Source organism: Rousettus aegyptiacus, unplaced genomic scaffold (assembly GCF_014176215.1).
Source record: "Rousettus aegyptiacus isolate mRouAeg1 unplaced genomic scaffold, mRouAeg1.p scaffold_m13_p_2, whole genome shotgun sequence".
NCBI lineage: Eukaryota > Metazoa > Chordata > Mammalia > Chiroptera > Pteropodidae > Rousettus > Rousettus aegyptiacus.
The window spans coordinates 102,189,372-102,208,504 of record NW_023416295.1 but is presented as its reverse complement, the minus strand read 5'-3'; the positions used below and the strand labels follow the sequence as shown (position 1 = coordinate 102,208,504).

The 19,133-nt window shown below is 37.3% G+C and overlaps 1 protein-coding gene across 3 annotated transcripts in view; it reads right to left on the bottom strand.

Annotated features, from left to right (window-relative positions):
* POC1B (POC1 centriolar protein B) overlaps positions 1-19,133 on the bottom strand; it is an 88,261-nt gene that overhangs the window by 46,259 nt on the left and 22,869 nt on the right. For all 3 annotated transcript variants that reach the window (XM_016165155.2, XM_016165156.2, XM_016165157.2), the window contains exons 3-5: positions 18,052-18,223; positions 13,813-13,992; positions 22-129 (exon numbers count right to left, since the gene is read on the bottom strand). In XM_016165155.2, the coding sequence (XP_016020641.1) occupies positions 22-129; positions 13,813-13,992; positions 18,052-18,223 (460 nt within the window). The remainder of the gene's footprint in view (positions 1-21; positions 130-13,812; positions 13,993-18,051; positions 18,224-19,133) is intronic.

The following is a 19,133-nucleotide window of genomic DNA, read 5'->3' as shown; positions in this document are numbered from 1 at the left end:
GTACGAATAGCACAGACTTACCCTATAGAATCTGAGAAGTTATTGACACACTGCTTGCTTGTGGTATCCCAAATTTTAATAGTTTTATCCTCACTACATGATACAATTAGTCTTCCATCAGGTGAAAATCTGGAAAGCACAAGAAAGAAGTTTATTTTTGTGAAAGGGTCCTAATAATCACAATCACTCCCACCCCAACAAAAGACCCAGCTCCCCAAGCCTGTAACTTCTTGGACATGGGGAGGCCAGAGAGCTCCAATGGACTGGAAATAGGTTAACTCATTTATAAAGAACTGAAGTTCCCGTATGGACACACCTATCATCCACATGACCCCATTAAAAAGTAAATGAGAAAATTCTCAGACACCTTGTCTACTGTTTTTATGCTATCTTTTCATTTAAGAGCCTTTCCAAGGTTCTATTTTCCCCTCTAAGTGCCTTTTAAGGATAGATGGAAGAGCAGAGGGCCAAAAGAAAAAGAAAAGAAAAGAAAAAAGAAAAAAATTTAGAATATTAGAAAGCTATGAATAGTATTTCTATTATTAATGTTTCAGAAATAACAAAAACCTAATTATGTTACAATTTTATTTGTATTTCCCTCTACGCCTAGATCACAATAAAAGTCATCAATTACAGGTGTGGATTATAATTAAAGGATTTTAATTTTCTGCTCGCTCTCTTCTCTCTTCTCTCCTCCCTCTCTGTTCTTAAGGCTAAACATAAATTTGTGATCTAGCACTTATGGATTCACCATATTTTAAAAAGGAACATAGTAGCATAATTAAGTTCTATGTAAAATAATCTTTAAAATTTCAAGAAAATAACCTTGCAAGAAAATACCTTCCATGCTGGTAGTTCAGCTTACTTGTATAACAACATATTTTATTAATCTTATCCACCAGAAAATAGGTGTTGAAGATTCAAATATGAAGGGCAATATTATAGAAATGCTTCAAAAAGATGAAATTTATTTTACATAGACCCTGGGGAAGAAAAACCTACTCAGTGTTCCCATGAAAATAAACTTTACATAATAATGTAAACAACTAATGCAAGGAATCAAATTATGTCTCTTAATAAGCTATCTTTTAAAAAAATTACTTAATATGAGTATTTCAAATGGTAAGAATATTTCTAAGAGATGACTTGATTCTTACATTTCAAGAAAGCAATGATGAAAAAAATTAATAAAATGGAACTATCAGATTAAAAACAAAGTACAAAAATATTCACCCTACAATATTATTGGCCAAATCCTGCCACTATCATCATCGTCACTATCCTTGCCGACATTTGTTGAGTGCCTGTAGTTCTAGAATTGTTCCTAATACATTATTTACAGCAACTCATTTAATCCTTAATTAACCCTACAAAACAGGTGGTACTACTAGTCACAATTTACTCATGAATAAGCTGTTAGAGTCACACAATCAAGAAGGTATGAACTAGACAATCTGGCTCAGTAGCCAAATCTCTCAGTCACTCTGCTTAAGTCTTTGACAGAAAGGAAGGTTTCTTCTACTAGCCAAAGTATTTAAAGCACAGAAAGTCCTAGAGTAGAGAACCATGAGCCAGATGCTATGTGATTGAACTCTGACTGACAGGCTAACCACTAGACTACACTTTAATAAAAATCTGTGTGTGCTAGCTACCAAATGCTGTCAGAATTCCTGAGGAGTTTATGGGTGAGGATATTCATTGACTGATTCATCTAAATATTTACTGAGCACCTGCCAGAAGCAGGCACTGGGCATTGTTCTGGGTCATAAGTATATGGTGCCAAATGAGAGTAAAATCCCTGTCCTCATGAGGCTTTTAATCTAGGGAGGAGAAAGGTGGGAGGGCACACAAATAATATAATTTAGATAATAATAAAAAGAGTTTGTAACAAAAAATATGCCAACTTGACATTAGAAGCTCCATAGAAGAAATAGGATTTTAAAGAAACTTATAAATTAAGGAAAAGGAGGTGTCTTGGCCTGCTAAAATCTACCCCGAGCAGGAGGGGCTATAGACTGAGAGAAATTCCCATGTGCTAAAGAAATGAAGGGACCGTGAACATCAGACAAGTGGAGAGTGGAAGAGGTTGGACAGAAGCTGGCACTAGAGGGAGCAGAGGTTTCTATCTCTAACCCCACAGGGTCAAAGGGGGATTCAGTTAAGGCCTTCCTCTGGACACTACATTATAATCCCTGCATATACTACTCTCCATATATGTATTTTGCCTTTGGAGGAGCTAAAGATGGTGGTTTTCATCTTCTCTTCTCTACTTTCATTTTTAATTAGATACATCAAAAATAAGTCAGCACCAATAAAATACACTTCTCTTTGCCCTGACTTTGATCAGGAAAGGACAGTCCTTCCTTTTTTAGGGTTCAAACAACATCTGTGTTGTTGACTTTTAGAATGGTAAGAGGATATAAAATTTCTACCTAGACTTTAACAGATTTCTCTTATTCACGTCTACCTTTTAAAACTTCCAGAGAGTGTGTCACCAAGATGAATACTACGTTAATCAAGTGACTAATGGATCAGTAGATGTGGACATTCTGTGAGGCATTTGAGAAATTAACTAAACTACTATTTAATCCCTTAAAATGTATTGGTACTTATTCGAGAAAATGAGGAAGTTCTTGAACTTCTTTTTAGAAAAACTGGTTCACAGAGTTCACATGTGCCCTCTTGCTTCTACCTCCTCCCTAATTTAAAAGCCTCATGAAGACAGAGATTTTGGTCTCATTCACCACCATGTTCCATGTCAACTAAAGAGACAAATCATTAGTAAGAAGGAACTCTGAAGCCAGCAGCCATTCAATAGGAGGGGGGAGCAGTAAAAATGACTAGAAATAAGACTGCACAGTCAGTACAGAATCATAAATTGTAGGACCAATTTTGCAACTGCCCAGCTCTGTAACCTTGTGAAACTCACAACCACCCTAGCCACCATTTTCTATTAAGATAAGGAGAGAGTCTGGATTGCATTCAGACTTAAAACTCTCATAGATTCATTAAAAAAAAAAAAAAAAAAAAAAGGCAGTCTCAGAGGGATCTGATGGGCATTTGTGTTTACATACTGGAAGGTGAAGTTCAAGGCAATAAGCAAAACATTTATGTTTTTTAAGTGTTGGTCAGCATTAGAAGAGAAACCATCTGTTGTTGATTGCAGTAATAGGACTCATTCCTGCAACTGCTGAGACAAAAAGCAAATGAAAGAGACATAAAGAGATTTAAGCATGCCATAAAACATGCTAATCATTTGTTGGGTCATTTACCAATTACATGCCCAGACTTCTCTTGGGATCTCCACCCTTAAGTACAACTGCCTACTGGGTGTCTCCTCTTGGAATATCCTGCAGGCACTTCCAACTCTGAATTTGTCCAAATCTGAACTCACCATCTTCCTTCCCAAACTGCTCTTTCTCCAGTGTTCCTTTTCTCTGTAAATAGTTTCTCAAGCCAGAAAACTAAGAGTCATACTTGATTTCTCTTTCTACTCCACATACCCGCATATCAATCCGCTATTAGCCCCAGTCTCCTCAAACTATAATAGGCCTTGCTCTCTTCCATTCTCCACATGCGACAAAAGTGATCTTTAAATCTTAAATTAAAATTTTCAGATTAAAGCCCTTTGGTGCTTTCGCATTTCTCTTGGGAAAATGTCTGACATCCTTACCACTAGTTCTCAGGTTCTCCAGGATCTGTTCTCCTGACTCTTCACCTTCAATGTCCTACTTTTTCTGATACCACATCTCTCTTTATTCGGGTCCTCCTACCTCCTGCCTCAGGCATTTCCTCACGTGCTGTGCTGTTTGTTTCCTGTGCCTCGAACACTGCTCCCTACTCTTTGTCTAGTTTAAAATACCTAAAAGAATCTGACTCATCCTTTAAATCTCTACTCCCTTCATTTTCTCAAGAAAAGCCTTCCTGAACCCCCCACCCCCACCCCACAGTAAGTTAGCTCCCCAGGAGGTATTCTTAGCATATCTCATACTCACACTTACATCACCCTTGCAACCACATGTTCTGTTTGCTTCCCTAATGAATGTAAGCTCCAAGGAGAGAGAAATCACATCTGTCTCATTCACTGTCATATCCTAGACACAGTGCATGGTGCTGAGTACATCTTCAGTAAACATTTAAGGCATTAAAAAAAATTTTTTTTAAGAGAATTGGGACTAACTGAATATTATAGACAATGGGAGCTGACAATTAAAATCTTTACAATTTGTCGTGCAACATGAACACACTTATGCCATAGAACTGTATACTGAAAATGGTTAAAATAGTAAATTTTATATATATTTTACCATTATAAAAGAGAATCTTTGCAATTCAGGTCAAAGATCACTTGTAACACTACCAACAACTGAAAGGTGAAAGATTTCCCCCCTAAAAAATAATGCTAGAAAAGCAATAATGTTGGAAAAGTTGTCTCATTAGCCTCTTTCTTTTTTTGACTAAAGACACCATAAAGAAACATAAGTTATCTCACAGCATACATTATTTAAAAAAAATAAGGGCTACAATAATTTTAACTTTTAGAAGAATTCTTTAATCACTAAAGAGATATTTCTCACCTCCATATTATATACATATAGATATATCAGTCTATCTACATATATATAATAATAAATGTTTTCTTCATTACTCATTAAAGAAAAATTACTTGTTAAAAAAACTGGGAAATGTAGTAAGTTAAAAAATCCATAATCCCATTACATTTAATATTTTGTATGTGACAGGTACTTTATCTTTTGGTCAAGAGTTCTGAATTTTGCTCTCCCTCCCCCAACATAAACATGTTTTCATGTCATTATTTGCATATATTCTGCTTTTAATGAATACATAATAATCTAAATTTATTTAACTAGCTTTCTTTATTTTTTAAAAATGGTTATTTCCAGTATTTCACCATTATAAATTATACTGAAAGCAATATCTTTGAACATAAAGTTTTTTCCTTTGAATACAAAAGAATATTTAGGATAAATTTCTTATGGAATCACTGTAACAATGACTGCTGATATATTCTGCACATTGATTTCTAAAAAGAATATACTAATTTATATTTTAAAAGCATGAATATATTTCTCACTATATGGTATAGCTTAAAAATATTTTTGTAAAATAAGATGCATGGTCATAATCAATGGTTAGTCCAGGGAACATAGCTATTTATCTCTTTTTACACTGATAGACAGCATCTCCGTGCCACATGGAGTAAGTCTGGGCTCCAGAAAAAAGCTCATAATAAGTAGTGGGCACAGAGACACTGAATTGCAGTTATTTAAGTCTACAGTATACAATTAAGATTCAAGTAATGAAGGAAGAAAAAATTGCTCTATTGACCCTCTATATTCATTCAAATATATTATCCATGCAGTATCACTTGGATTATTTTTAATGTTTAACTGTTTAATTCATCTGCAATTTTTATAAATGTATTATGTGCAATAAAGGTCCAACTTTAAATTTTTACAAATAGAAATCCAATTATCTTAACTACATATTAAAAATGATTAGAAATGCCAACTCTATCATAACACATATATGGGTCTGCTTCTGGGCTTTATATAACCTATTTTCCTAATCTGCGCCCTTATCATCATATTCTAATTTCTATAATTTTATACTGTGTTCTGAGGGCTGGCTAGATAAGTTTCTTCCAATTATTTTTCTTCTCATTTTTTTCTTGGCTATTCTTGCACATTTAACTCATCCATGTAAATTTTGAAATTAGCTTGCCAGGTTCTACGAAATTCCTTTCACAGAACTTTCAGGTCTGGACAGGAGAAGTAATGGTTATCAGACTTATACCCCTACCATAAACAATGATACAACTGGGCAAAATATATGGAGTAACTCTTTTTAGACACTGTGCAGAAACGACACAGGGATGTGAATCCTGAGAGATGGAAATAAATGAGATGAGCACCAAATCCAAACCAGATTTCAGACCATGGCACAAGGACATAAAGCCCAAAGAGACAGCAACAGTCTCACTGGGCAAAGGAAACAAATTAAAATTCAGAACTACTAAGAGGCTGGAATTTTGTGGGCAGGGTATAAGAGAGAAGCTATGAAGAGCAGAAACCCCCCCAAAAGTCTGCCTACAAGTCCCCTTGAGTCTTTGGTCACATATAAAACTGCTTATGCACAATGCACAGGACAATGAGGCTTGGCAGAGAACAATTACTGGGAGACTGTGAGCTGAACAAAGATTGCAGAGGTTATTTTGCACTGAGAGATGTTCAAGTTTGAGCAGATTTTGCTAAATACTCCAGGCACTTAGCTGAGACTGTAGAAAGGCCACTAGTACTATAGCCTAAGAGTAAAGGCCACTCTAGATTCACCCTATAAAATCTAAATCCAAGCATCAACAGAGTCTAGCTGGGCCAGCAGAAAGTTAATTGCTTACCAGAACAATATTCAACTCTTTTTAGAAGATGATAAAGTAATTCATAATCTCATTTAGCAATGAATGGGCACACGATGAAAAAAAAAATCATGAGAAATACAAAAAAAAAAAAATTTGACCCAGATATGACAGAGATGTTGGAATTGGCAGACAATAACTTTAAAATGGTTATGATAAATATATTCAAAGATTTAAAAGACAAGATGGGTATAATAAACAAACAAATGGGGAATCTCATCAGAGAAATGGATAAGCTTACAGTAGACGAGATATGGCAAGGAAAAAAAACACTGGTGAACTTGAAGACAGGTCAATAGAAACTAAACTGAAGCACAAGAAGGAAAAAAAATAGTTTGAGAAAATGAACAAAGCCTTAATAAACTATGGTACATGATCTAACGGTCAAACATTATGTGAATTTAGAATCTCAGAAAGGGATGAGAAAGAGATTAGGGCGGAAAAAATATATGAAGACACAAGTATTCTAAATGTGAAAAAAATATCAGTCCATAGATTTATACTGTTCAGGGAAGCACAAGAAAAATATACAAAACCATACATAGGCAGATTACTAAAAACAAAAAATCTTAAGAGCAGTGGGGAAAAAGGCACAATACCTATAAAGTAAAAATGACTACTGCCTTCACATTAAAAAACTCAAATGAGAAGACAATGGAACAACATCTCTAAAGTGCTAAGAGAAAAATTATCCACTGAACTAGAATTGTAACATCTCAGAAAAAAATATCATTTAAAAAGAATAAACAAAAAGCTGAGAAGATTTATCACCAGGAGACCCACACTATAAGAAATAGTTAATAAAGTTTTTTAGACTAAAAGGAAATGATACCAGATGGAAACTTGGATCTATGCAAGGGAATAAAGAGTGCTAGAAAAGGTAAATATAGGGGTAAATAGAAAATATTTTTTTTGTTTCTTATTTTCTTTAAAAGAGAAAATGGTTGCTAATGTATTGTGGCCTTATTTCATATATACAAGTAAAACTGTCAGTAGGTGAGTAAATGGAGATATAATTTTGTAAGTTTGAACATCAGAACTTTTAGAAGTTCTGACATGACATATAAAATGACATAAAATTAATTCGAGAGTAGACTGATATGTTAAAGATGCATATTGCAACCTCTAGAAGTTACCAATAAACAAACAAACAGGACAAAGAGTAAAGCTAAAAAGTCAATAGAGATGAAATAGATACTAAGAAATACTCAATCCAAAAGAAAAAGAAGAAAAAGAAATAAACAAATGGGACACATAGAAAACAAATAGTATGACTGCAGACTAAACCTAATCATAGGACTATTTACATAAAATAAATAGACTTAGCATTCCAATTAAAAGGCAGAGATTTTCAGATCTAAGTACCTGCAAATAGAGTTATCCTTCAATATTTAAATACATAAAATGCATTCATTACCTGTATGTAGTAACCCCAAAACTATGCAAGTGTGTGAAATGACTTTTGGACACAGGCTAAAGGTGACTCTAGTATAATCCCTAGGAGAAAAAATTGGAATGTGAGGGTAGTTAATAGCTGACCTCGTTTCTTACATTCATTAATTTGTTTAACTTGCATAACAACTCTATGAGGAAGTTATCCCTTTTGTACCCGCTTTACGGAGGAGCAGATGAAGGCCCAAAGAAGTTATGTCATTTCCCAGAATCACGTTCTTAACTACCCTATGCTGTCTTTCTGCTGAAACTAATCAATAATACCGCACTATCTGAAAGATACTGTGTCAGCAGAGAGGCGATGTTCAGCAATGGCAAGAGGCAAGAGGCAAGAGTAAGAGCAGTCAGTGCAGGGGAGCAAGTACCTGGCCAACAGAACTGATCACGCAGTTTCCTTTGTAGGTATTATATGTGGCAGAGATAGGCACATCTCACTATCCTTACTTAAGAAAATTATCCATCAAGATTCTTCCTTTAGTTCCAAGGCCCATAGAGGTCTTGAATTTGTTAGCGAAGGATGAAGACTCTGACTGAGGCACACCAATCTTTCAGTCCCTTTGAAAGCTAGCATGTTCATTGTAAATAAGTAAACTGGTATCGGGTTTATGTTTCAGACTCTCCTAAATTTATTACATGTGACTCAGTTCCCTCTGAGCATTCCCACCTCTGAATAAAGAGTGGGAACAGGACTTCTGGTCCTTCAGACTTTTGGGAGAAATTCCTGCACTGGGATGACCCCATCAAGGCCGAGTTTTCATAGGAAGTCGCACGAACACTCTGAGAAGCTGGGCCCAAGTGGTCAATTGGGCCCTCTCAACTCTCTTGATGTCTAACTGCAATAAGATGAGCCAAGAAAAAAAGACTGTATGTAATAAATGAGTGGGTAGAATATCTAAGCATGTTGTAGAGAACATACATGGAAAGTTGCCAAGAAGATGAAATCTTTACTCATTAAATTCAACCAAATTATTTATTTAAGAACATTCCTCCAGAAAGGCCTCTGCAGAATTTCATATGAATTATTCCCTCCAAACAGTAATAAGACAAACAAAAAAACTTATTTAAAAAAACTGATTAACAACCTCAAAAAACATAAAACTCAGAACCACAAGGTACCAGCAAGATAAAGGTATTCCATTACAACCAGGTATGCTGAGTATAAAAATTATCAGTCTAAATAGAGGTAGATCAAAATGGAAAAAGAAAGTAGTAAAGCTACATAAACATTCTCTATGTATAAGATGCATGTACAGTACTTGTAAATTTGATGTGAAAAATCCACAAAAATACTCTTGTCTGAAGAAGTCTATGAAAACTCCAATCATAGTAACTTGCACATTAGAGGTCGACCTTTCATTGATTCATTTGACTTACTTTTTTTGTAAAGCTCTTCTGAGCATTCCCCCTCTACAGCTAACATTCTACAGTGCTTCTCACCCTGTGTCTGACTCTCTTCCAAACAATCTTCCCAATACCATCTTTCCAGCTCGCTCACTTCAGTCAATGTCCCTTAGTAGAGATGCCTTCCCTGACCATCATATGTAAAAGACCACCTCAGGCCCATCACTCTCTACCTTATTACTTTATAGTATTCTTCTGCAGAGCACATATCACTAATATATTTGTTTATTGTCTGTCTCCCTTTGGTAGAAGGAGCTCCATTAGAGAAGGAATTTTGTCTGTTTTTCTTTCTGTGGTATATATAGAATTCAGAACAGTGAAAGAGAATACAGCATGAATAAAATATATGTAATTTAAAGTCTGATAGGAAAGAGAGGCCTCAACTGACAGACCTCATAAACGGGGCAATGTGGTAGCATAAAGAAATCATACAAAATGTGGTCTGGGAGAGTCTGAAACATTTCTTGGAGGAAGAGATGCACAATAGGATCAGTGGAATTGGGTGCATTCCTGACATGGTAGGCGGCATGTGGAAAGGCACAGATCGTAATGGACCCTCACACATTTGGGAATCTTACATAGCTGCAACAAAGTGGATGGTTGAAAGGATAAAACATGAGGCCGTAACAGAAAGGCAGAGCAAACATGCCAGGGCAAGGAGTCACTGCGTGCTTTTAAGCTGAGGAACAGCATGACCATATTTGCATTTCACAAAGGTCTCTTTGGAGGTGGTAGGGCAGTAGAGGGAAAGGTAGAATGAAGACAAATCTGTAGTCAGTGAGAATATTTAGGAGATTATTGCAAAAGCTTCTACAAGGGCCAGTAATGCTAAAAGTTAGGGCAATGGTGTTGAGATGGAGATAAAACGGGTGTCTTGAGTGCACATGACTGGATGCAAGGATAAGTCCCATTTTCCCAAAACTCTGCTCCACTGTCAGTTCCTATGGAAAGTGCCTTAAAAAAAAATCAAAAGGAAATTTTTTAAGGTTCCAGTCTCTCCTCCCTGCCCCACCCCACTACTCTAATTCCAGGTACAGCTGTATCCAGAAACGGTACCATGTGATTAGACGGCTTCATTCTTGTCTTCACTCATAGCTTTGCTTTTCTCGGCATCAACATCATTCTCAGGTCAGTTCTTTGCCATCTACTTCCCATCTGAAAATACACTACCTCCACCTCTTCCTCTTCCCTTGCCTCCATTCTGGGCCTAGAATGTCTTCCTTGACTTTTCCTCACAGAGTCTATCTAGTTCAATGCCCCACTCACACACTCCCTTATCATCTTATATATCAATTTCCCATAGTACACACCATTTTATAATTATTTGTTATTTTTTTCAATTGAACTGTAAAAGCTCCTCAAGGCTGATACTGTGTTTTTCAGCTCTACATCCAGCACAGATATGTGGTAAAGAGTGGGGGCCATGCTTATTAAAGGAATATTCTGAAGACTAAAATTTCACTTTATTGGTGACCTTTCAACTTTTCTTAAATTCTTTCTTACGTTATCATTACCTTTTCTTTCTTTCTTTCTTTCTTTCTTTCTTTCTTTCTTTCTTTCTTTCTTTCTTTCTTTCTTTCTTTTCTTTTCTTTCTTTTCTTTCTTTTCTTCTCTCTCTCTCTCTCTCTCTCTCTCTCTCTCTCTCTCTCTCTTTCCATTTATGTTACACATAGATGATTCGATACAAGGACAAGGAATAAAGTACCTCCTAAAATTTACTCCAGGAAAAGTTTTCTCTCATCTGAACAACTTGACAGAATTCCTCCTTTTCAGAAAATTAGAATATTTCAGACACCATCATTCCATTAATACCACTGCTGCAGGAAACGGGTTAAACATCATGCCCTATTTGGGCATGGCTCTAGGCAGGATTATGTTTGCATTCCCTTCAATGACTGATATGTACACAGGTATGACCATTACTACAAACCACCTCAATTTGCTTTTAGAAGGGTATCGAGAATGCGTTTGAATCCAGCCTATTGAGATAAATAACAGTTATTTATTTATTATTAGTCAGAATGCACATGAAACATTCTATCCTGATTAATTAAATCAATATTCAGTGATTTTGCTGTGCTGAGTTCCCTGATAAAGATATTCAGAATTGACATATAGCGGGAGCTAAATAACTTTCCAGAACCCAGCCCAGTTGCCTATCTGTTCTCTAAGCCTGATTTACTAGATGATAGATCTCTGCCTCCTCTTCTTATTTATAGTATCACTGATAAATAAATAATGTATTCATTATTATAAAACAAATAAATGATTTAACCAGCCTCTTGGGACCATCACACGTCTCCTCCTTAGGTGGAAAAAAAATTATTAATTCAAGGTATGTAGTATTTTTAAAAATTAAATAAGAATCAGATGTCAATGATGGTGATGAAGATGAAGGCTAAAATTTATCTAGTGATTACTATGTGTATGTTCTATAAGTATTTGCTCAGCTAAATACCATGACAGTCTATGTGGCAGGTAACTATTATCATCATCACCCTACTTTCACAGGTAAGAAAATCGAAGCACTGAAAGTTGGGTAACTTTCTCAAAAGTCACACAGCTGGTAAGTGGCAGGGCTGGGATTTTCACCTATATATTTAGGTCCCAGGTCCATGTTCTTAACCGCATAGCTATGTGGCATATATAGAAATAATGCTGAGATGGCCGGAGCCCAAAGTAGCAGAGACCTTTAGAATAAAAATACTATTAACTAAAGGTATAGACTTTGGTCTTTTTTATTCTTCTTGCACTCTTTACCACAGGCTATAATCAACATCTCCTGAGTGATAATGTCACACTGAGAGCATAACAGGGGTTAAGAGTGTGGACTCTAAGGCAAGACAAGTAGAGCTGGGCTCATACTCCCATTCCGCCACATCCCAGCGGGGGTCACCTGGCATGTTGTTTCATTGAGGGGGCACAAAGTTGAGCGGCTACAGGGTTCAGTTTTTCCCCAGGGACCATGTCTGTACCAGCCTCCTTCTTGTGAGAACTGTCCTCTCTCTCTGGCACCAGAACCTGGGGTTGGTATGAACCTTCCTCCCTGGCCAGGGTAACTGGTCTCGGTCAGGTGGCTGCTGAAACTGAGAAGACCACAGCATCTCACTGCCTGGCAAAGAGATGAGCACAGGGCCTGAGCTAAAAGTCACCCCTGGTACTTTTCTAACTGGCGCTTTGAGCTTTTCCTGTCCAGTCACAAAGCTGTGAGGACTTCAGCCTAGAGTTTGCAGTGACTTCAGTACCAGGGTGTTTGAGAGAATGGAGCCAGCATGTAGAGAAACCTAGAGAGAAGCCTTAGGGCACTGGAGTCCCTGTTTCCTGTCTTCAAGTTTATAAAACACATCAGCCAATAAACCACTTTGAGAGAAAAAAAAAGTATTTCTTTGCGTTTCTGTCACTTTTGACTACATGAGTTTAACTTTTAAGTCTGAAACTCAGTCTCCTTATCTGCAAAGTGGGGGAAAATAAAACAACAGGGTGCTTCTGATGGGGAAACAAGATATATACTGCAAGTACTTTAGTAGTGTGTCTTAGGAATAGAAAAGTCTTTGAGGCTGTTGGCTGACAGTTAATGACACCAGCAATAGCACTTGTCCCAACAGAATGTTGCCAAGATTATGTAGTCATTCTTGGTTCCTCTCTTTCTCTGTCATATGAAATGTGACAGCAAGTATTATTGGTTGTAACACTTCAAACTACGATATTTAGAATCCAGCCACTTCTCAAACTCTCCAGTTCAACCACCTTGGATGGTCCAAGCCAGGATGTGAACCACTGCAACAGCCTCCTAACACCTCGCTGTTTCACAGTCTCTTCTTCACACAGCAGTCGAGTGATCCCATTGAAGCGTAAGCCAGAGAGATGAACATGCGCCAGCGGCATCTCGTTGCACTCAGGGTCTGCGTCAGAGCTGCTCCTAACCCGCCTCCTCTCCCCTGGGCCTCTCCTACTCCCTTCTCCTGCTCTGCTCCCCACCAGCCTCCTCCCTTGTCCTCAATCAGTCACCAGGTTCCCACCTCAGGGCTTTCACACCATTTTCTTCTATTCAGGATACTCTTTCCCCAAATATCTTCAAGCCTCAATTCCCTCTTTTCCTTTAGTTTCTGCTCAAAGGTCACTCACTTTGTGAGGCAGTTGCTTAATGCCCTGTTTAAAATTGTAGGCCCCATTCTAATTTAGCTGTGTTTTATCCTAACATTTACCACCATCTGACCTACCATATCCATTTTCCTATTCGTTTATTGTCTGTCTCTCTTCTCTAGAGCATAAGCTTCATGAGAGGAGGGATTTTTAACTGTTTATCATTGTTCCCATCACTGTTCTGTTCCCAGGCACAAAATAAATATTTACTAGAAGGAAGGAAGGAAGGAAGGAAGGAAGGAAGGAAGGAAGGAAGGAAGGAAGGAAGGAAGGAAGGAAGGATTTTTCCCACAGTCTCCTTTTTGGGGAGTTAGGGTACAAACACGGACTATGGCACGGGGGAAATGTGGAAATCTTGTTATGAATTTTTTTGCACTTACTTGGCACAGCGTACCCAGTGTGTATGTCGGTATAAGGAATATAAGAAGCGTTGGCGATACATGTTCCATACTTTGATGGATTTGTCTTCGGAAGCTGTAGCCAGAAACTGTCCATCAGCTGAAAAGTCCACACTTCTAACTGGAGCTGTATGAGCTTTAAATTCAGAGGATTTCCCTCTCCTGGAAATGAACAGTTTAATATTTACAACATTTGATTTAATTATAATCAATAACTCATCAGTAAACATATAAAATAGTTTAACTCTTGTAAAACTAACAAAAGCATGAAAGATTATATTGTATTGCATTCTTCATCAATCTGTTTCAAGATGGCTTTGTTAATTCCATTTGTTTTTGTTTTAATTGAAAGCTAGGGAAATAATATTTTGAGCAAATCTCTACCATGCATTTTAAGTTCCTGTTTTTTTCTCTAGAAGAGCAATATATAAAGAATGTGCTATCTAGAAAAGCTAAGACTGATTAAATAAATAGCTCCAAAGCAATGTTTTCGAACTGGTGACACTATACAGAATATCTCTAGGTGATTTCCCTTTTCAGTTTCCACTTGCATTTCTACTTACCAGTAATAAGAACTGAGACCCCTGCATTGTACCTAAGGCCTTACTCACTCCTAAGGCAAGCAAAACAAAGGTTAATTAGCAATAACATAGTACTTCAGTTCTCAACACCTTGAAATTTCAGATGCATTTTTTTTTCCTTCACTAGAGTGGGGAAAGAGAATAGGAAGAACAGATAGAGAAAATAATATGTGGCACTGAAGGAGAAGCAGGAGGAAAAAAATTTCAAAGAGTTAGGGGCAGGCTACTGGATAACGCTGGAGGTAAAAGGTGACATCTGGGAAATACCATTTTGGGTTAGAGTTCCCAAGCACCCAAGGCACTCTCACTTTATACTACATCCAGACTTAGCAATTTTTCCATTCGGAAAGTCCTATTTATACAGGTGATAACTTATGAGGAAAGTTGTAATAACTGTTTGAAAAAGATCGGGCAACAGAATCTTCAGAAGCCTGGGAAGTTACACTCAATCCTTCCTCTGCCTCTCCTCTTACATTCAATAGGTCACGCAACTATTGAGTGATGGTAATATCACTGTCTAAATCTCTTCTGAATCTTTCTTCTTTCTATCCCAGTTAATGTTTGCATTAAGGTAGGTAAATATACGTACCCTTAATATCCTTCACCTTGATTATTGCAAAAGCCTCTTAGCTGGTCTTCCTGCTTTAATCCTTCAGCTCCCTCCAGTCACCCACATACTGTGCTTAATACCTTGCTAAAAGTAACTCCGAGCATGTAGATCCCAGTGTAAACATGTTACTGGCTGCCCTCCAAAAAATGGTACAATACCCAAGCCTTTTGGTGAAGCATCCTGCCACTACACTGAACTTTGTACTCTGAGAACAATCCCAGTGTTTTAGACACACCTCTGGCTTTGCGTTTTCTGCTTTCTCAGCCTGAACTACCTCCCCTATTACCAGACCTCCTTGACTAACCCAGACAGGTTTAATTGGTCTGTACCTGCTACATCTATTTTGCTTATTATATAGTACTTTAAAAAAAAAAAAAAAAAAAGATCCGCTTCTCTCCTGTTAATCAGTAAGTTTTTTGAGGACAGGAATGGTGATTAATTCATCTCTGTAAGACCAGCATTTAGCACAATGTCAGGCATATACAAAGAGCTCAATACACTTTGTTGAATTCTACTAGGAAGAGTGGAAGAGTCAATACATAAAGGTTCTTAAATCCCTCCTACAGAAGGCAAAGACAACTGTCATAAATCTCTATCACCTGACACATTGATATTACACCAGGAATAACTAAAAGCCAATATTTGAAAAATATAGGAGGAAGCATTCAGGAACTAGTTCAGTGCGGTTTCAAGGGAAGTCTATGAGTAGAAGTCAGAGTGCAGTTTGGCTTGAATTCAAGTATGAGGCTTAGAGAAAACAAAGAAGGCCTTGGTGTCTGCTCTGACCAGGAAGCCAGGAGACGGTATCATCAAAATCTTCCCTGATCTTTAGTTCTACACTACATACTCCAGTGGGCTATCCTACTTCCCTTCTAAAAGTGTCTCTGCTCAGCTGTATGCTAGCCTAACCACTGAATCCGGTCTCAACAGGAAGCATATAAAAAAAAAACCAAGATAGCAGTGCCTTGTGTTCGATGTGCTAGTGCTTAACTGGTTTCTAGTTCCTCACCTTCCCGTAATATAGGTGCTCTGCCTCCCACATACCTGTCTTTTCTGCCCAAATTCTCTTGACTGTCTACCATGACAAACTCCAGGCTTCCATACTCGCTCCTACTATTATTTCTTAGCCTTCCAGTCACCAGCTGGGGTGTTTGTCTGCACATACGGCTGCCCAATACTCCTCTCATCTCTGTATACACTTACCATCCTCCCCACAGAAAGTGGAATCTGCTGATTTCTCCTCCCTTTGAATCTGGGCTGGTGTTGTGAATTACTCTGACTAACAGAATGTGGCAGAAGTGACTGTGCAAGTTTCTGGCCTAGCCCTTAAAAGGTCTAACAACATCTGCTTTTACTACCTAGGAACCCAACTTCCAAGCTATAAGGAAGTCCCTATCCTACTAGAAAGGGGGCAGATGGAGGACCAAGGAGCCCTAGCCAAGAGATAGCACCAAAGCACTAAGAATAAAAGCAAGGTATTAGACCCGCCAGCCCTTTTGCCAACTTAATGAAGCTGCATAAGTGGTAGCAAGACCAAATGGGGCAGAAGAATTATACAGACAACCCACAAAATTGTGAGAAATGATAGTTATTATATTAAGCTATTATGATTTGAAGATTTTTAAGCAGCAATAGATAGCTGATATATCAGTTTCCTTCCTGTTGCCATGATCCACTATTGCCCTGGTCCCACTATGATAGACTCAGAAAGAGGAACTAGAGATATCTATACAAGCTTAATTGTTAGATTAGCCAGTACAGATTAATGATACATTGTGCTTTTTAGCTCATGTACCCGTGTATAGTTTGTTCACTGAGATTTCTTTGAATTAGTAATAGGTGACTGAAGTTGTGTTGTATTGGTCCTAAATTCCCCAAATTAAGGATTTTAGAAAATGCTTTCCCTTTTGGACCCCAAACCAGTCTCTCATCCTTACAATAACCCTTTATGTTGCCATCCGCAGTGTCATTTCTCCTCAATAGTTTTTGCTGTCATCAGGATAATATTCAGATTTCTTAGCATGGCGTTTCCCTTGGGCAGTGGCAGGGGGAAAAAGTGCCCACTGACAGGGAAATGCTCCATGAGTTCTCACTTGGGAGTGCCTGAGCCTGTTCAGTCACATACCACAAATCAAATCCCGCCACAATCGAGTCATGGAAAATGCTCAAATTCTTATTCTCCTAAGTATTTACTGGGGGAAATGATATGATGTACGAGATTTATTCTAAAAATATTTCAGCAAAAACGGTAGGGGACAAGTATAGGGGAACAGATGTAACAAGATTGACAGAATACAGGTAACTGTTGAATCTGGACAATGGGTATGGAGTGAGGGAGTCTTTGTGTTATTCATTCTCTTTCAAGTGTATTTGAAAATTTATATAATTAAGAGTTTAAAAACTTTTTTTAAAAATTTAGCTCAATAATTGCTTAAAATTAATGAGCTATCAGCTAGGGTTTGAAAAGCTTCTTACAGAGAGATTTGTTATAACAGGATAGGACATTACAACAAATGCAATGATTTACATTTTTGTCAAAAATTTTGTTAAAGAAAATTCTGGAGCCCAATTATGAATAATATGCATCAAAAAATAGTTCTGGCACAGGAGTTTTTAATAGGGACCCAAAAAGCCCTAAAGATCCTTGAATGAGCTTTAAGTGGTTAATAAACTGTAAAATTTTTGGTTATACATGCTGATGTCCATCTCTCTGGGGCGACAATAAAAGTACATCAGATTTACAAAGGGTTTGATAACTATCACCCACCCAAAAAACACTTAATACATATTAAGCATATTTCCATGGTTAGAAATAATTTTCAAATAGAAGACATAATTATGAGTTAAAGACAAGGAAAAGTGCTTTGAAATAGTTTGACTCGATACCTCGTGTGTGACTAAGACTAAATGCAGTGCAGGTAACTGTGGAGTTTAGGCCTTCCCAAGAAATGCGTCCAGGGCAACCAGGCTCTAGTTTCGTTTCACATTTCTAAATCCAGAGCATATTAGGTGTTTCTTTGTTTCTCTTACTTATCGGGAATCCAGAGTCTAACGGTTCTGTCTCGTGAAGCAGATGCCAACAGGTTTCCAAGCGGAGAAAACTGCACGCTGGTGATAACATCCTTGTGACCCACATATCTGAAAGCTCTAGCTTGTGGCTTGAAATTCCATAGCATGAGAAACGTATCCCAAGAAGCAGTAGCTATCAAGAAAAAGAATAAAACCACTGTTTATTAAAACTAAACATGTAGGCATGTCTCGTTACGATGCATAGCATATCTAATAACAAGATGTCAGGATAACAGAGGGGCTAGAGTTTGAAAGACTGACCAGGTAATATAGTAAAAATATTTTAAATGAAAGCCAAAGCTACATCATGAATATGTAAGCTTGGCTGTAACCACACACAACAAGATTGCTGGCCTCTACATTCCCTTAGAGCTCAGTGACTATTTACTAGAACGCAGCACAGTATAACAGCGTACACAAGACTAGGACTCAGTTCTGTCTCTAACTCTCAGGGTGGCTTGGGAAAGTTACTTAATCTCTGTGTCATGAGGACTGAATAGTTTTCCTGAAAGGATGGATGAGACGATATTTTTAAAATTTTTTTTGTGGAAATAATTTTACTTTTATAAAAAAGTTACGTGACTGGTATAAAGAATATTAACATATCCATTACCAGATCTACCTGTTTTTAATATTTTGCTCCATTTGGTTTATAATTCACTCTTGCACTTACTTGCTTGCTCACTCGCTCACTCACTCTCTCTTTCTCTCTCTCTCTCCATAAACTTGCACACACACACAACTTTTTTCCTGAACCATTTCAGAGTAAGTAAATATATCATCATGGCACCTTGATTCCTAATACTTCAGTATGAATAAAGATATTTTCTTAAATACCCATAGCACAGTTAGTTATCAACTTCAAGAAATTTATTATTGATAATGCTTTAATCTAACAACTGTATTCCAATTTTGTCAATTGACCCAATACTGTCTTTTATAGCTAGACAAGATGATGTTAAAAGTCTCTTTCTTCTGTTAATTCACAACATTCTATGATTAATAAAATAATTATGTGTGTCAGAATTAGCTTAAGGCTTTAA